This window comes from Crassostrea angulata, chromosome 8 (genome assembly GCF_025612915.1).
Source record: "Crassostrea angulata isolate pt1a10 chromosome 8, ASM2561291v2, whole genome shotgun sequence".
Lineage (NCBI taxonomy): Eukaryota > Metazoa > Mollusca > Bivalvia > Ostreida > Ostreidae > Magallana > Magallana angulata.
The window spans coordinates 35,293,684-35,307,900 of NC_069118.1; the positions used below are offsets into that span (position 1 = coordinate 35,293,684).

At 32.1% G+C, this 14,217-nt stretch overlaps 1 protein-coding gene across 22 annotated transcripts in view; it reads left to right on the forward strand.

Moving 5' to 3' along the window:
* LOC128158970 (muscle calcium channel subunit alpha-1-like) overlaps positions 1 to 14,217 on the forward strand; it is a 99,613-nt gene that overhangs the window by 49,083 nt on the left and 36,313 nt on the right. For 16 of the 22 annotated variants that reach the window (XM_052821984.1, XM_052821969.1, XM_052821985.1 and 13 more), the window contains 6 exons: positions 3,596 to 3,747; positions 4,410 to 4,516; positions 5,453 to 5,550; positions 7,089 to 7,136; positions 12,906 to 13,086; positions 13,287 to 13,416. In XM_052821984.1, coding sequence (XP_052677944.1) covers positions 3,596 to 3,747; positions 4,410 to 4,516; positions 5,453 to 5,550; positions 7,089 to 7,136; positions 12,906 to 13,086; positions 13,287 to 13,416 — 716 coding nt within the window. The remainder of the gene's footprint in view (positions 1 to 3,595; positions 3,748 to 4,409; positions 4,517 to 5,452; positions 5,551 to 7,088; positions 7,137 to 12,905; positions 13,087 to 13,286; positions 13,417 to 14,217) is intronic. The other 6 variants (XM_052821981.1, XM_052821983.1, XM_052821972.1 and 3 more) reach the window with 5 other exon arrangements.

A 14,217-nucleotide genomic window follows, 5' to 3' on the forward strand; every position in this document is an offset into this window, starting at 1 on the left:
GGGACTTTGACCACATTAATGACTCTGTTTTATCCAAAATTTGACCTTGTAAGCGCTCTCATGCCTACAAATTTTGGCGGATTTTCATTAAATTTATACCAAATGTTTATACCACTGTTACCTTGGTCAAGTTTGAAAATCAGCATTGGTTGATACTTTTTGTTGGAGTTATGGGACTTTGACCACAATAATGACACCGTTTTATCCAAAAATTGACCTTGTAAGCGTTCTCATGCCTACAAATTTTGACGGATTTTCATTAAATTTATACCAAATGTTTATACCACTAATACTTTGGTCAACTTCGAAAATCAGCATTGGTCGATACTTTTTGTTGGAGTTATGGGACTTTGACCACAATAATGACTCTGTTTTATCCAAAATTTGACCTTGTAAGCGCTCTCATGCCTACAAATTTTGACGGATTTTCATTAAATTTATACCAAATGTTTATACCACTAATACTTTGGTCAAGTTCGAAAATCAGCATTGGTCGATACTTTTTGTTGGAGTTATGGGACTTTGACCACATTAATGACTCTGTTTTATCCAAAATTTGACCTTGAAAGCGCTCTCATGCCTACAAATTTTGGCGGATTTTCATTAAATTTATACCAAATGTTTATACCACTGTTACCTTGGTCAAGTTTGAAAATCAGCATTGGTTGATACTTTTTGTTGGAGTTATGGGACTTTGACCACAATAATGACACCGTTTTATCCAAAAATTGACCTTGTAAGCGTTCTCATGCCTACAAATTTTGACGGATTTTCATTAAATTTATACCAAATGTTTATACCACTTATACTTTGGTCAACTTCGAAAATCAGCATTGGTCGATACTTTTTGTTGGAGTTATGGGACTTTGACCACAATAATGACTCTGTTTTATCCAAAATTTGACCTTGTAAGCGCTCTCATGCCTACAAATTTTGACGGATTTTCATTAAATTTATACCAAATGTTTATACCACTAATACTTTGGTCAAGTTCCTAAATCAGCCTTTGTCGTTACTAGTATACTGCTTGACCGGCGGGGGACCCAGGAATTCTATTCTTGTATAAGTTTATTTTCTCGCAAATATCGCATGTCCTTAAGTGCAGTCATCCATTATCAGAAGTAGAGAATGGTTTAATTGAACTGAAATTGAAATGTTGAGTTTCATTTTTCCGTCTTTGTTCTAAGTACAGTAGATGTAAGTACAGTAGTATGATCAAACCATGATTCTCTGGAGAAAATGTTGGCCACAAAGGGGAGATTTTAATATAGGAAAATATTCTCACAATTGCTAAAACAACAAAAGGGGCTTGTTAATTAATGTTCCATAAGAGTTATTGGATATAAATCAGCAGATATAACTTTTTGTGCAAGATCTACTGTACTTTGTTGTCAAGATATTTTGGTACTGTATATAATGCTGATTTGATCAGAGTTATCGCTATTGTTGCTCAGGTGAGCAATGTGGCCCCTAGGCCTATTGTTTTTTAAAAGGGGATGTTGGTTTCTTATTGTATTTTTTAATTAAAGGGTACCTGCAGCCCAGCCGATGTGAAACATATGTCAAAGAGTTTATTTACCAAAATTCAATGCAAAAAACCGCATCGAAATCGATGCGAAAATAACGGAGTTACGCCGCTTCAAAGTGGCTATTTTTACCTGCTTTGGGAAATCTAATCAAGAGAAAACAGAATTAGGCGATAACGAGGCTTCAGCGGAAGTGACGTCACGAGGTCAACAGGAGGGAAATTCTCTTACAAAGCTATACAAATTAAATTTGATTTTTCAGCCAAAATGATTGACATAGGTCAGATGTTTTGACAAATCTAGTTATTTTAAGTATTGTAGATTTAGAAATTTATATCCGTAATTATTTTATTACAGTCAGATTTCTTTTGAAAGAATTTTAAAATTTGCTATTCTCGTCGCCTTTTTACCGATGAATACAATAACTTAAAACGCTTGCATGGGCATATTTATTTTCATTATTCATTTTTTGATTACATAATATCCTTTCGCACACGAGTGATCTGAGACAATGACACAGGTATACAGGTAAACTAACGAAGCCACTGCTCCAGACCCACGTGTATCTGGGGTATGTATACACATGGTACACGAGTCTTGTGAACAAAGAGAGGGTTTCACACCTCTAGACTGGTAAATAGATTTGTGTATAATTAGCTACTCAATTGGGTTAAAAAAAAAACCCAGAGAAATACATTAGACTCTGTAAAATCAATCATTCGAAAGCTAGGCCTAATACATGTGTATAGTCCGTCAATCAGTGATTAAAGAATCATGCATGAGACTATCAAATAGTTAAACTAATGTTCGAAGTAAATGCCTTTATTGTTACTTTTCCAATCACTTAAATAAAGACCAAATTTACAATTCAGCAATTTAAACATTTTTTATGTGATCAAGTAATTATTTCGGAAGTAATTACGTTGGTCTTTATCATTTCTTATTTAAGTGCAACTTTCTCAGTTCGAGCACTATGGTCAGCAGTTTAATTAACGCTTTAACTCCATATAGCTTTAAATTGTTAAACTGACAACGATTCATTATGAAATCTGAATAAACTTGAACAATTTGACAAAGGATGTAAATAAATGTAAAATGAAATTCCATTATCGTATTTTTACTGAAAGAATACGAGACAGACTTGCAGCCATCTTGGACTTTCGCCTTGATCCGTTTATAATCCCGTGTTTGTTTGTTAAAGAATGCATACTATTTTGATTGTTATTGGTCCGATATCAATATTATTGAATAATCGGCCGACATCATTTGTAATTTTATGCCTTATACGAGGAATAGACCCCGCGTTACCTTTTACGAAATCTGTATTATCAATATTATTAATCAGTTAATAATGTCACGGAAAAACCATTCTAAAGAATGACAATACTAACAAAATTTATTTCTTATAACAATATTGATTTAATTAATATTAATTGTCATTTTGTTACATATGGTGTGCATTTATATGGAAAATGTGTTACACATTTGACTAAATTCATGGAGCAAACAATTTTCCGAATTCTGCATTTTTTTTCGATAAAATACGGGTTTAAACTCAAACAACAGTATATTTAGTCATCCAGGGTTGATAAGGAAATAAGACAACAGAAAAAAATGTTCAGATATCGATAAAAGAATGCAAGAAAACGAACAGTTTTCCTACGATATTCCTGTTTCTCATACAGTGGCGTTGACCCCGTGACGTCACAGCTCATCTCGCGCCAAATCGGCTTGATTCAAAACTCGTTCAGGTGTGAAATCGGGTTTTCCCCAAATATCTCGAAAACTACTTATGCGATCGCTGTAAAATTTTCAGGATGATGTTTTTACACATAGATCTCCATTATATCAAAAATTGACCGGAACTGCAGGTACCCTTTAAGTGTTTAGACAAAAAAAAGGACTTTTTGGGTAAGTATTGACCATGACCATTGTTCAGGTGAGTAATGTGGATAATAGACCTCGTGTTTTTTTTTTAGATGTAAGAATGCTAAACTCTTAAGTATATTTTGTACCTGAATTTGTGGAATTTTAAAAAAAGTTTATGGTTGTTCTTAACTGAGTGATAGATATCTTGCTGAATGTTTTCTTGGCTATTGCTGTTGACAACTTGGCTGATGCCCAGAGTCTCACTGAGGATGAGGCTGAAAAAGAAGATGAGAAAGAAAGAATTCGATCATTACGCCGATCCAAAACACCAGAGGGGGATGAAAAATCTAATGTAACTTTACTACTTTTCAGTGCTGTAAAATGCTTGCATAACTTCACATTTAACAAGAAATCCTGAAAAACTATGGTTTAATGACAAAAAAGAATGAATAACTTCCTGGTTGTAATGATCTCTAAACTAATTTTTTTATTAGCTCATGAGACGAAGTCAGGGGGAGCTTATGCTATACTCCTGGCGTCGGCATCCGGACCTGGTTAAAGTTTTTGTTGCAGGTCCTGAATCTAATTTATTACTTGTCCTATCTTCACCAAACTTGCAAACTTAACATATGATGTACAATATTGTGTCATAACAGTATTCATGAATATCAAAGATCATTAACTATGATTTTCATATAATATGATAAGGTGATGCCTCGTCTCAGTGAGCTTTGTAATCTGTGATTACCTTTGTTATCATGTAACATATAATACATACATTACAATAGGACAGGAGTGCAAATTGAATCAATCAGCTGGATGATGAATTTAAATTTTTTACATTTCTACATAATTCTTTAATAAAACTTGTCCAGTATAGTGAAATTTAAGGTGGGAAATTATAATTTAACTTTAAAAGACTACCAGTGAAAAACACCAAAATAAATACTAGAGTATATCAGGTAAAAATGAAATCAATTCCTTTAATGAATGCTTGTTTAACCACTCCATCAGGAAGCAGAATTGGAACCAGATGAAGGGGTTGGAATGGTTGAGAATGGTGGAGAAGAAGAGAATGTTTACCATTCTAGACAGCCAAGTCAGAGGTCCCATAGGTCGAGGTATATATCCTCAAACTTCTCCCAATCAGATCAATTCATGATCATCAACATGTCAATTCAAACATCTCTGGAGAGACTTGTGGTGTAGAACAGTTTCACATCATTGCATGATGTTGCAATTTGAAGTTAAATTTTGATCACCATGATAATATTTTTTAATACTTCACAAAGTAATTGCATAGTTATTGATATGTTAATTGCAATCCTTTTTCTTATGAAAAAATGAAATTTAGAAAAAATGAAATTTAGAAAAAATATTGTTTAATCTGTTATGAACTACCTTTATAGGTGGAAAGCACAAAGAATCAAATTGAAATGATTTCTTTTAAGAAATAAATGTTTTAGAAATGAAAAGGTGAAATAGAAACAAACTTGTTATAACATGAGCATTTGTTCCCAATTTATTTAATCCTATTAGATATCATTTAATCTTTATACAATCACTTTAATTGTCTTCAAGCAAAATAATACTGGGATGAGCACATTGGTAACCCTATCCGTGGTTGAACAATTAACTTTTTCAGTTCTTTGTATTAAACATGGACCAAGTCAACCAAAATACATTTTACTTTTTTATATTTTATTTTCTTTGACATATTATATGTAATCTTTTTTATATAATATTTGAAATTATCAGTTCTTTCATAACTTTACAAACACTAAAAGGGTTTAACATAACAAAAAAAATCTTAGATGATAAAGCTAGATCATACAGCTTTTCCCTTGCAAAAAAGTAGTCTCTCAAGAAACTAACTCCTGGGTGTTTCATCACAAGTTAAAAACACAAAGGACAACTGCACAGAAGTGATAGAGCTAAGTAGATAATAAGTAGAAAAATCAGTATAAGGGATATAAGCATTGTCAGTTGTAAAGAGTTAACATGTATAGCCACTACACTTTTGACCAAGGAAAAATAATGAGAATTTTAAATTATAGGCAAGATGTTGGAATTGAATCAGAAGAACACAGAGTCAGAATAAACTTGGGACATACAGAGGATGACTACAAGGAGTCAAACCATATACCAATAGAGGGTAAGAAGTCACTCACCACTAGTAGAGCCCCTCCCCTTCCCCACCACACAAGCTTTTATAAGAAGTCAAACCACTGCAGGCTGCCTTCTTAGTCCATCCTGTGTTGGTTACAAACAATGCAATAGATGTAGGATTTAAGTGCTCTGTATATGATCTAGGCAAGCCATATAAAGTTTGTCATAATTGTCTTCTGTCCTTAAAACTGTGTTTAGCTCAGTTTCAAATACTTTTATTGAATTCCATACAAATACAGATTTTGATGGAAGCCATACAACCATGCCATAATTTTTCTAACTTTGACTTTCTCAGTGACCTTGAACTTCATCCATAAAAATTAACAAATTAACTTCATATAACTCCACACATAATTAAATCAACATTCAAGAATTACTAACTCTAGATTTGTTTTCGTAGATACAACTTCAAATGGTAGTTATTTAACAGATTCATTGTTAGTTAGCAACATAAAGAGAGAACTTTAAAGCTTGAAGTAAAATGATGTCATTTGGCTGCTAGAAAGGATATCATGCTTTTTAAAGCAATATCTTCTTGAAATTTCAGTTCATTACATGGGGAGGGGGGGGGGGGATTAAGAAAATTTCTCAGCTGTACCCCTTCCCTCCTTCCAATTTCACAGTGTTTTTAAGAAATTAAAATTTTTGAAGAAAATTAGAAGGGAATGTAAAAAAGAAAAATCCCTTGAACAGTTACACTGATCAGCAGTATGGCCCATAGGTGGCCAAATGACCTTTTTTTACAGTAGCATAAGTGTTTTGGAGGGATATAGATTATATCTTTGTCATTTTATCACTGCAAGCCAATTTAGAAGAAACCCCTAAACTCTGGCTGAACATCTCTTTATTTTTCCATCTTCAATCCTTTTCATCATGTGTTGGCAAATTATTGAGCGAATTGAAAAGAAACCATGAAAACATTTGTCTCATTTTCTCGTTTCTGTGTTAGATTTAAAAGTTATTTATCGAAAAGAATTAAAAAGGTATTTTGAAGTTAATTATTAAATTTAAAACATACTATGTCTAGGGGTATTTTTTTTATTGGTCCTTATTTTCTGCTGTATATATATGCATTGTTTGTTGAGGTGAACTCTGATTTAATCTTTGATGTTTCAAATTTGGTTGTTGTTGATTTGCTTATAATATATTAGACATTTGCTGTTTCATTTTTTTGTTTCCAAATACATGTATTTGAAATACATGTCTGGCTATTTTGTTCCTGGGTTCTTGGCTTAGTAGTTAAGGCCATTTTTACCAGGTCATTATTAATTACTCATGCTGTGATGATTTGTGAAACTTTTTGCTTGTCTTTGTATTAAACCAGACTCTTCCATTCATCAAACAATGACACACAAAGGTTATGTTGTATTTCCATGAGCATACTAACTAAATGACATATAGACAGACTTGGGTGAAATTGAACAAACAAGACCAAAAATAGATGTTTGGTAATTTTTGACTGATGATCCCCTAGTGAACTTGCACTTACCCACCAATGAATCCACCTTTTCTATTTATACCCAGAAGAAGACGACACTTGTGCCAGTGATACCAGTTCATATGATCTCTTAGGTAATAACAGAAAGTTGTAAATGTCATTTGTTGCTATATCTGATCATGTTTTCATTTGATTTTAGTTTACATGTAGTGGTTTTTTATCTTTTATTTTTTACCTCTCTGAGAGGAGGGTGGTAATTGCTCTCTGCTGGCACATCTCAAAACTTGGGAAGGGGTTGGGGATAAAAAGCAGTTATAGGAGTAATATTATTTGTTTTGCATGTTATGTCTAATCTGCATGAGTTCATTTATTATTTTGTGTCAGTGTGGATGATATGAATATAGATTTAGAGAACTACTTTGATTTAATCTTATCAAAAATACCTTTGAATGCATGCATGTAATGTGTGTTTATTAAACACAATCAAAATATATTGGCAAGATCATCTTCTTATCAAGTAAAGAGTAGATTCATTATACATATCAGTTTATAGAGATATATATTTTATATGTGTATAGTTCTATCTATATGTTTGCTTATACATTTCCTTAAGTTGGTTTTCAAGGAACCAGGTTCAGTTAGTACAACCTAATTTGTCATTATTCATTGAATAATAAATTGGCTGATTCAAAAAATGCTGTATTTCATGCTGTTAGGTTATTTGGTGTGTAAAAAAACTTTTGAAATATTTATTACCTTGTATCTCTCTAAGGATTGATGGCTGTAGACACATATGTATAGTGACTGTACTAGTTATTTAACCTCCTGCAAAACATGCTATATACAAGAGTCAGTAAATATTCAAATTAAATTGTTTTTTAAATCTGAAACATATTGATTTTTTTAGCTCATTGAGATGAAGTCAGGGGGAGCTTATGCTATACCCCCGGCGTCGGCATCCGGACCTGGTTAAAGTTTTTGTTGCAGGTCCTGAATCTAATTTATTACTTGTCCTATCTTCACCAAACTTGCATGGATGATTTATCTGGACCTACTTATGGACTTGAAAGACTTGGATGCTGAATCTGGGCCATGAATTTTAGATGCTGGAGGAGGTTAAGGTTTTTGGAGCAGGTCAAAGTTTTTGGTGCAGGTGCCCTTTGATAGCTATTTCTAAGTTAGTACTGGTCCTAACTTCACCAAACTTGCATGGATGATGCATCTAATGATAGTACTGCACCTGAAAGGCTTTATTGCTGAATTTGAGCCATAGGTTTCGGATGCTGGAGGAGGTTATGATTTTGAGAGCTGGTTAAAGTTTTTGGAGCAGTCGCCCTCGGATCAATATACATGATCTTAGTTATTACTGGTCCTATCTTCACCAAACTTGCATGGATGGTGTGTCTAATGATACTGATGCACCAGACGGGCTTGAATGTTGAATATGGGCCATGAATTTTAGATGCTGGAGGAGGTTAAGGTTTTTGGAGCAGGTCAAAGTTTTTGGTGCAGGTGCCCTTTGATAGCTATTTCTAAGTTAGTACTGGTCCTAACTTCACCAAACTTGCATGGATGATGCATCTAATGATAGTACTGCACCTGAAAGGCTTTATTGCTGAATTTGAGCCATAGGTTTCGGATGCTGGAGGAGGTTATGATTTTGAGAGCTGGTTAAAGTTTTTGGAGCAGTCGCCCTCGGATCAATATACATGATCTTAGTTATTACTGGTCCTAACGTCACCATACTTGCATGGATGGTGTGTCTAATGATACTGATGCACCAGACAGGCTTGAATGTTGAATCTGAGCCATAGGTTTTGGATGCTGGAGGAGGTAAAGGTTTTTAGAGCTGGTTATAGTTTTAGAAGCAGGTGCCCTCTTATGATTATATCTTAGTTACTACTGGTTCTAACTTGCATGCTTCTTATGATACTGATGCACCAGACAGGCTTGAATGCTGAATCTGAGCCATAGGTTTCGGATGCTGGATAAGGTTTAGTTTTTTGGAACAAGTCACATGTTTTATAGGTAATAGCTTGAAAGTTGATTTAACTATTATAATATAAATGATTCGTAGAGGTAGCTTCAGATGCAGAGCCTGATCTCTATTATCAAGGATGCTAAAAAAATCTCCTACACTCAAACCTGCTTGATAGATGTGTTTGTTGTTAAATGATACAACATGATTCCTATGATTTAGTATTGTATGATATCATACACTTTTGTTTAATATGATACAATATTATATCATGTTATATTGTAAAAGGTAATATGATACAATATTTATTGTATCAATTTTTTTTGGGATATTTTATATGATATTGTTTCATGATATTGTTATGTATAGTATTGTATATTTTAATACAAATGAATGTTGTTTAATATGATACTAGATTTTGACCCGTGCGTGCACGGATTGACATTGTATATCAGACATTTACAAAATAGATACATCGACACACCGTATTGTTGACATATACATAACAAAGCTACAATAATGTTATTAATTTCACTACACTTTCCTTAGTTAGAATAATCTAATGTGTCACGGGAAAGGACCTCACCATGGACAGTTAAAATGCCTCCCATATATCCTTAATATAACAGACAATTGCAGAATCGCTCCGAAACAATTTTGGAAAAAATTAATGAAGTTGCATTGAAAATAACGGTCAAGTTAATCATGACAAACCTTTTTGAGACTGTAAATACCTTTCATCTAAAAATTTAATCCATATAATGGAAGAATTCAATACTTTTTCACCGGTGCCAACGTACACGTATTTTCTTTGCTACAGAAACAATACACGGAACACATTCTATCGTAAAACAGGGTCCGTAGGACATTTATCATTTTAATGATAAAACATTAATCTATCTTTACTCTCCAAAGAAATATAATGTGAATTTTATTGATGGAATCAAATATTTTTTTGTCATCACGAAGACAAAAGTAAGTACTAAGTTGATATGTATATTTGTTATTTTATAATTTCTCTCATAAGAAATCATAAATATATATGAACAGAGTATATAGCAAAGGACTATATATGATATGGGCCTAAAATGGCCCCCTAAAATGAACATCATCATTTTACTGTAATTCTTTGTTTTCTTAGTACAGATATATATGTGATGTTATTACATAATGTTTATTTTGATTCAACTGCCAGTAATTTAGAAATATGACATCTTAAAGACAACCTTTTCCCGCCATTTTTGCATTTTTAGCATAAAACAGAATGTTTTCAAGCAGTTTTTCTTTCAGAAAACAAAGAGCGCATGCTTGAACAAACAAAATATTTTAATCAGAGATGTATCTAGCCAAGGCTAATAAGTGACAAAAAAAATTTCCTTGTTCAAGCATGCGCTCTACATTTCCTATTCATAAAAAGATAAGAAAAATGTCAATTTTTGACTGATTTTGATTGAATTATAGAAATAGCATCACTTCCGAGGTAATGTACAGTTACTGCCAGTGAGTGCAAATAAATCAAATAAATAGGTGAAAAATTTATATTACATCAACTCTTCTAAAATATAATAAAACACTTTATTGTACCAGAAGCACTTTAAAAAATGGCGAAGTAGGGGGGGGGGGGGGGGCAAATTTAACTCATATCATAGTTCTTTCCAAATTGACACATATTTGTATGATCGTTTCTGAGTTTATTCAAGCAAATATGCTTTTGTGGAAACATAAACTAAAGATTAGCGTGAATGTATTGTGCACGCGCAAGATTGTAAAATCTAAAAAAATCCAGATGATTTCCAGGATTTTTTTGAGGAATTTTCGTTCATTATTAATTAGCAAAGCTTAAATGAGAAAAAATAAAAACAATTTGGTAATCTTCAAGTACCAATGATGTTTAAAATATATAAAACAAAAGACAGTACTCTTCCGATTTATCGGTATTAAAGCCCAAAAATTTGAATCTATTATTTTAATATAGTAGTATAGATTGTATCATTAATATATTATTTTATCACATGATATAAATGTAAAATATATATTATATATATATTATATAATATTATATCTTACAATATTGTATAATATGATATTCATTTATATAAGATATTATTATATCACATAAAATTGTGTTATATGATATTGTAATATAAAATAATATTGTATCATATGATACAATATGTATAATATGATATTGTTTTATATTATATTTTATTATATCACATGATACTGTATTTTATGATTTAATACAATGTTGTATCAACATGGGGGGGGGGGGGGGGGTATGCTATACCCTTTGCTGCAGTGTTGGCGTCCAGACCTTATTAAAGTGTTTTGGAGCAGGACTTAGAGTTTTTGGACCAGATGCATTTTGGTGGCCCTATTTAAGTTACTACTGGTCCTATCTTCTGTTTGTTTTTTGCCAAAAATTGTGTAGAAGATGAGTGTCACTTTCATTATATAAAGAAGAGAGTAAATAAATACATTTTTTCATTATATCTCAATACGTAACCAAAAAATTATCTTAAATTATCTTATTAACAAAGAAAGACACATTTATTTGGTTAATATCTATATTTGTGAATTATAGAGAGAGAGAGTTAAAATGTATATGTTAATGGCAAATATGTGGATTTACCCTGTACCCAACTGCTGCATGTTTGCGTATGTGTATGGACTATTTGGCCTGTAATCTATCATTTAGGACTTTCTTTCTAATAATTTTTATTTTTTATGCCTTCAGGGCCCAAAATATCTTACCTCATCTGTTTGTCACCAAACTTTCGTATAGTACTTATGCACTTGACATGCTGAATCTGAGCCAAAGGTTTGAGATGCTGAGAAGGTTACAGAATAGAACTGTATGATGTGATTTGATTTCATTTCATGATACAATATCATCATATGACATATAATATAATATATATGATATATAATCATAAGATATTATTGTATATAATTGTATGCAATAATATCATATGTTATGATACCATATTGCATCATATGTTCAGTATCATAATGTATCCTCATGTTTTCGACCCAAGCCCAAATATCGCTTATATTTAAAGACAGTTATCATGTATTTTGTTTATCCTGGAACATTATATCACATTTTATAGGAACTTTATTTCGAATAATTTTGCCACAAATTTGCAGTTGAAACCATGACGCCATTACGTTAACAAAGCAAGAAAGATGACGTCACAAAGCATTTGAACATTGGAAAATTAATACGTTTTTCATGCATTTCGTATTGTGACTTAGGCAAGTTATGTCATACAATATATATGAATTGGTTTAGCAAACCAAATGAGGTGTTACAACCAGAATTAAATTATGTATTCAATCATATATTATTAGTTTTTATATTAAGCATTTAAGATATATGTTGTGTGCATGGATAGGTTAATTTTTTACTTAAGTTAGATTGAAATGGGGAAGTGGGGCCATTTCAGTATACTTGTATTTAATATAAAACAAGTTCAGCACTAACCTTAATGCAATAAATTTGGTGATTGCATCTGCCAATCTCTGATATGTTTTTGATTGATCAAAAGACTTTTTTTTTTTTTTTTTTTTTTTAGAAAGTATGGGTATAGGTCAATTTTTGATGTCAAAACAAATAATCACGGAATAAAGTGTACATGTAATTAGCTTGAAATTTTGAAACTGATGGCCAATTTTTATTGACAAGAAAGCAAAATCTCATACCAGATTAGTCTAAGATATTTATTTCAAACCAAGATCTCTGGTTTAAAAATTCTAAAGTGTCAGATGTATCTATATTCAAGAGTAATTTCCATTTAAAATAAGGGTAGAGAGCTTTATCTCCTTTTAATCAAATTTCACTGGAACTTTCCTAATTAGTACATTCAAAACTATTACTCAGAATAGCTTTAATATACGGAAACATTTGTGGACTTTGTTGCAGAAGGAGAGACAGCTGTTGAGGATGAGGTTGATGAGGAGGACATGGAGGATGAGGAGGATGAGGAGGAATCTCAGACTCCATCTACAGCTCGACCAAGAAGAATGTCAGAACTCCACATTCCTGAGAAAATCAAACCAATTCCTAAAGCCAGCTCTCTTTTCATTCTTCAACCCAGCAATAAGTATGTTCCTTCTACATATGCACAAAGAATTATTGAAATGTGATAAGCTTTGAGAAAATATACTGACTTCTTTTTCAGTGGTTTGTGAGACTTTGGTATTAATAGAGGCTACAGTAATATTTATTGATGTGAAAGTTACAGATTGCTTATGCAAAAGGACATTGATTTAACTGGTAAAACTTGAAATTTTGTCATAACAGGTTCCGAATCATCTGCCACAAAATCTGTAACCACCCATATTTTGGCAACATAGTCCTGGCATGTATTTTGATAAGTAGTGGTATGTTAGCTGCTGAAGACCCTCTACAATCACAATCAAAGAGAAATGAAGTAAGTGTACCTATAGCAATGTTATACAGTTCACAGTACAATCAAACACTTTTTACGTTTATTTAAAGCAATATGAGCTGTATTTTTTAGAATTTTATTTTGCTGCAAAAACCTGCTAGTATGATAAGTCTGCCTGTAACTTAAACTTTTATGATAGATAAGATTTTAAAAAATCATTAATTTTTGTCAGGAGAAAGATTTCCCTTATATGGAATATATAGCAGATCAATTTTTGTACAGGACGACAATAATTCAATTTTGCTCCAATTAAGGCTTCTTAATGGCTTTTCCTACAAAAAACAGAGCTAACAGAAATTTTAAAACCATGATATTTTTTGTCATTTTAGTACAAAATAACATTTTCTTCAAAAAAATTTCCAACATGAAAATTGCAGCTCATATTGCTTTAAAGTGCTCTACAGATATTGATTCATATGTTAACCTTATCGTGAAAACCATTTGTTTAGCAAATACCAAACTAAAAGCCATCATGAAAAAAATTTTGGTAGCCATCTTGCACTGGATCATTTTCCTAATGAAAAATATTAAGAATTACTTCAAAATCATTCTAAGTTTGTTTATACTTCAACTCCATGGGTCATAGAGTGTCACTTTGCTATGGAGGTGTAATGCCCAATTTTATATTTACATAGATGTATGTTTTCTTTAGAGATGTTGGAGGATAATTTAGAATTTGATATTTGATAAAGCTTTGATGAGGACTTATTTACTATTACAATAAAACTCGTTAAGTATGAACATGAATATAGCGAATTCATGGATACAGCGAAGTTTTTTGAG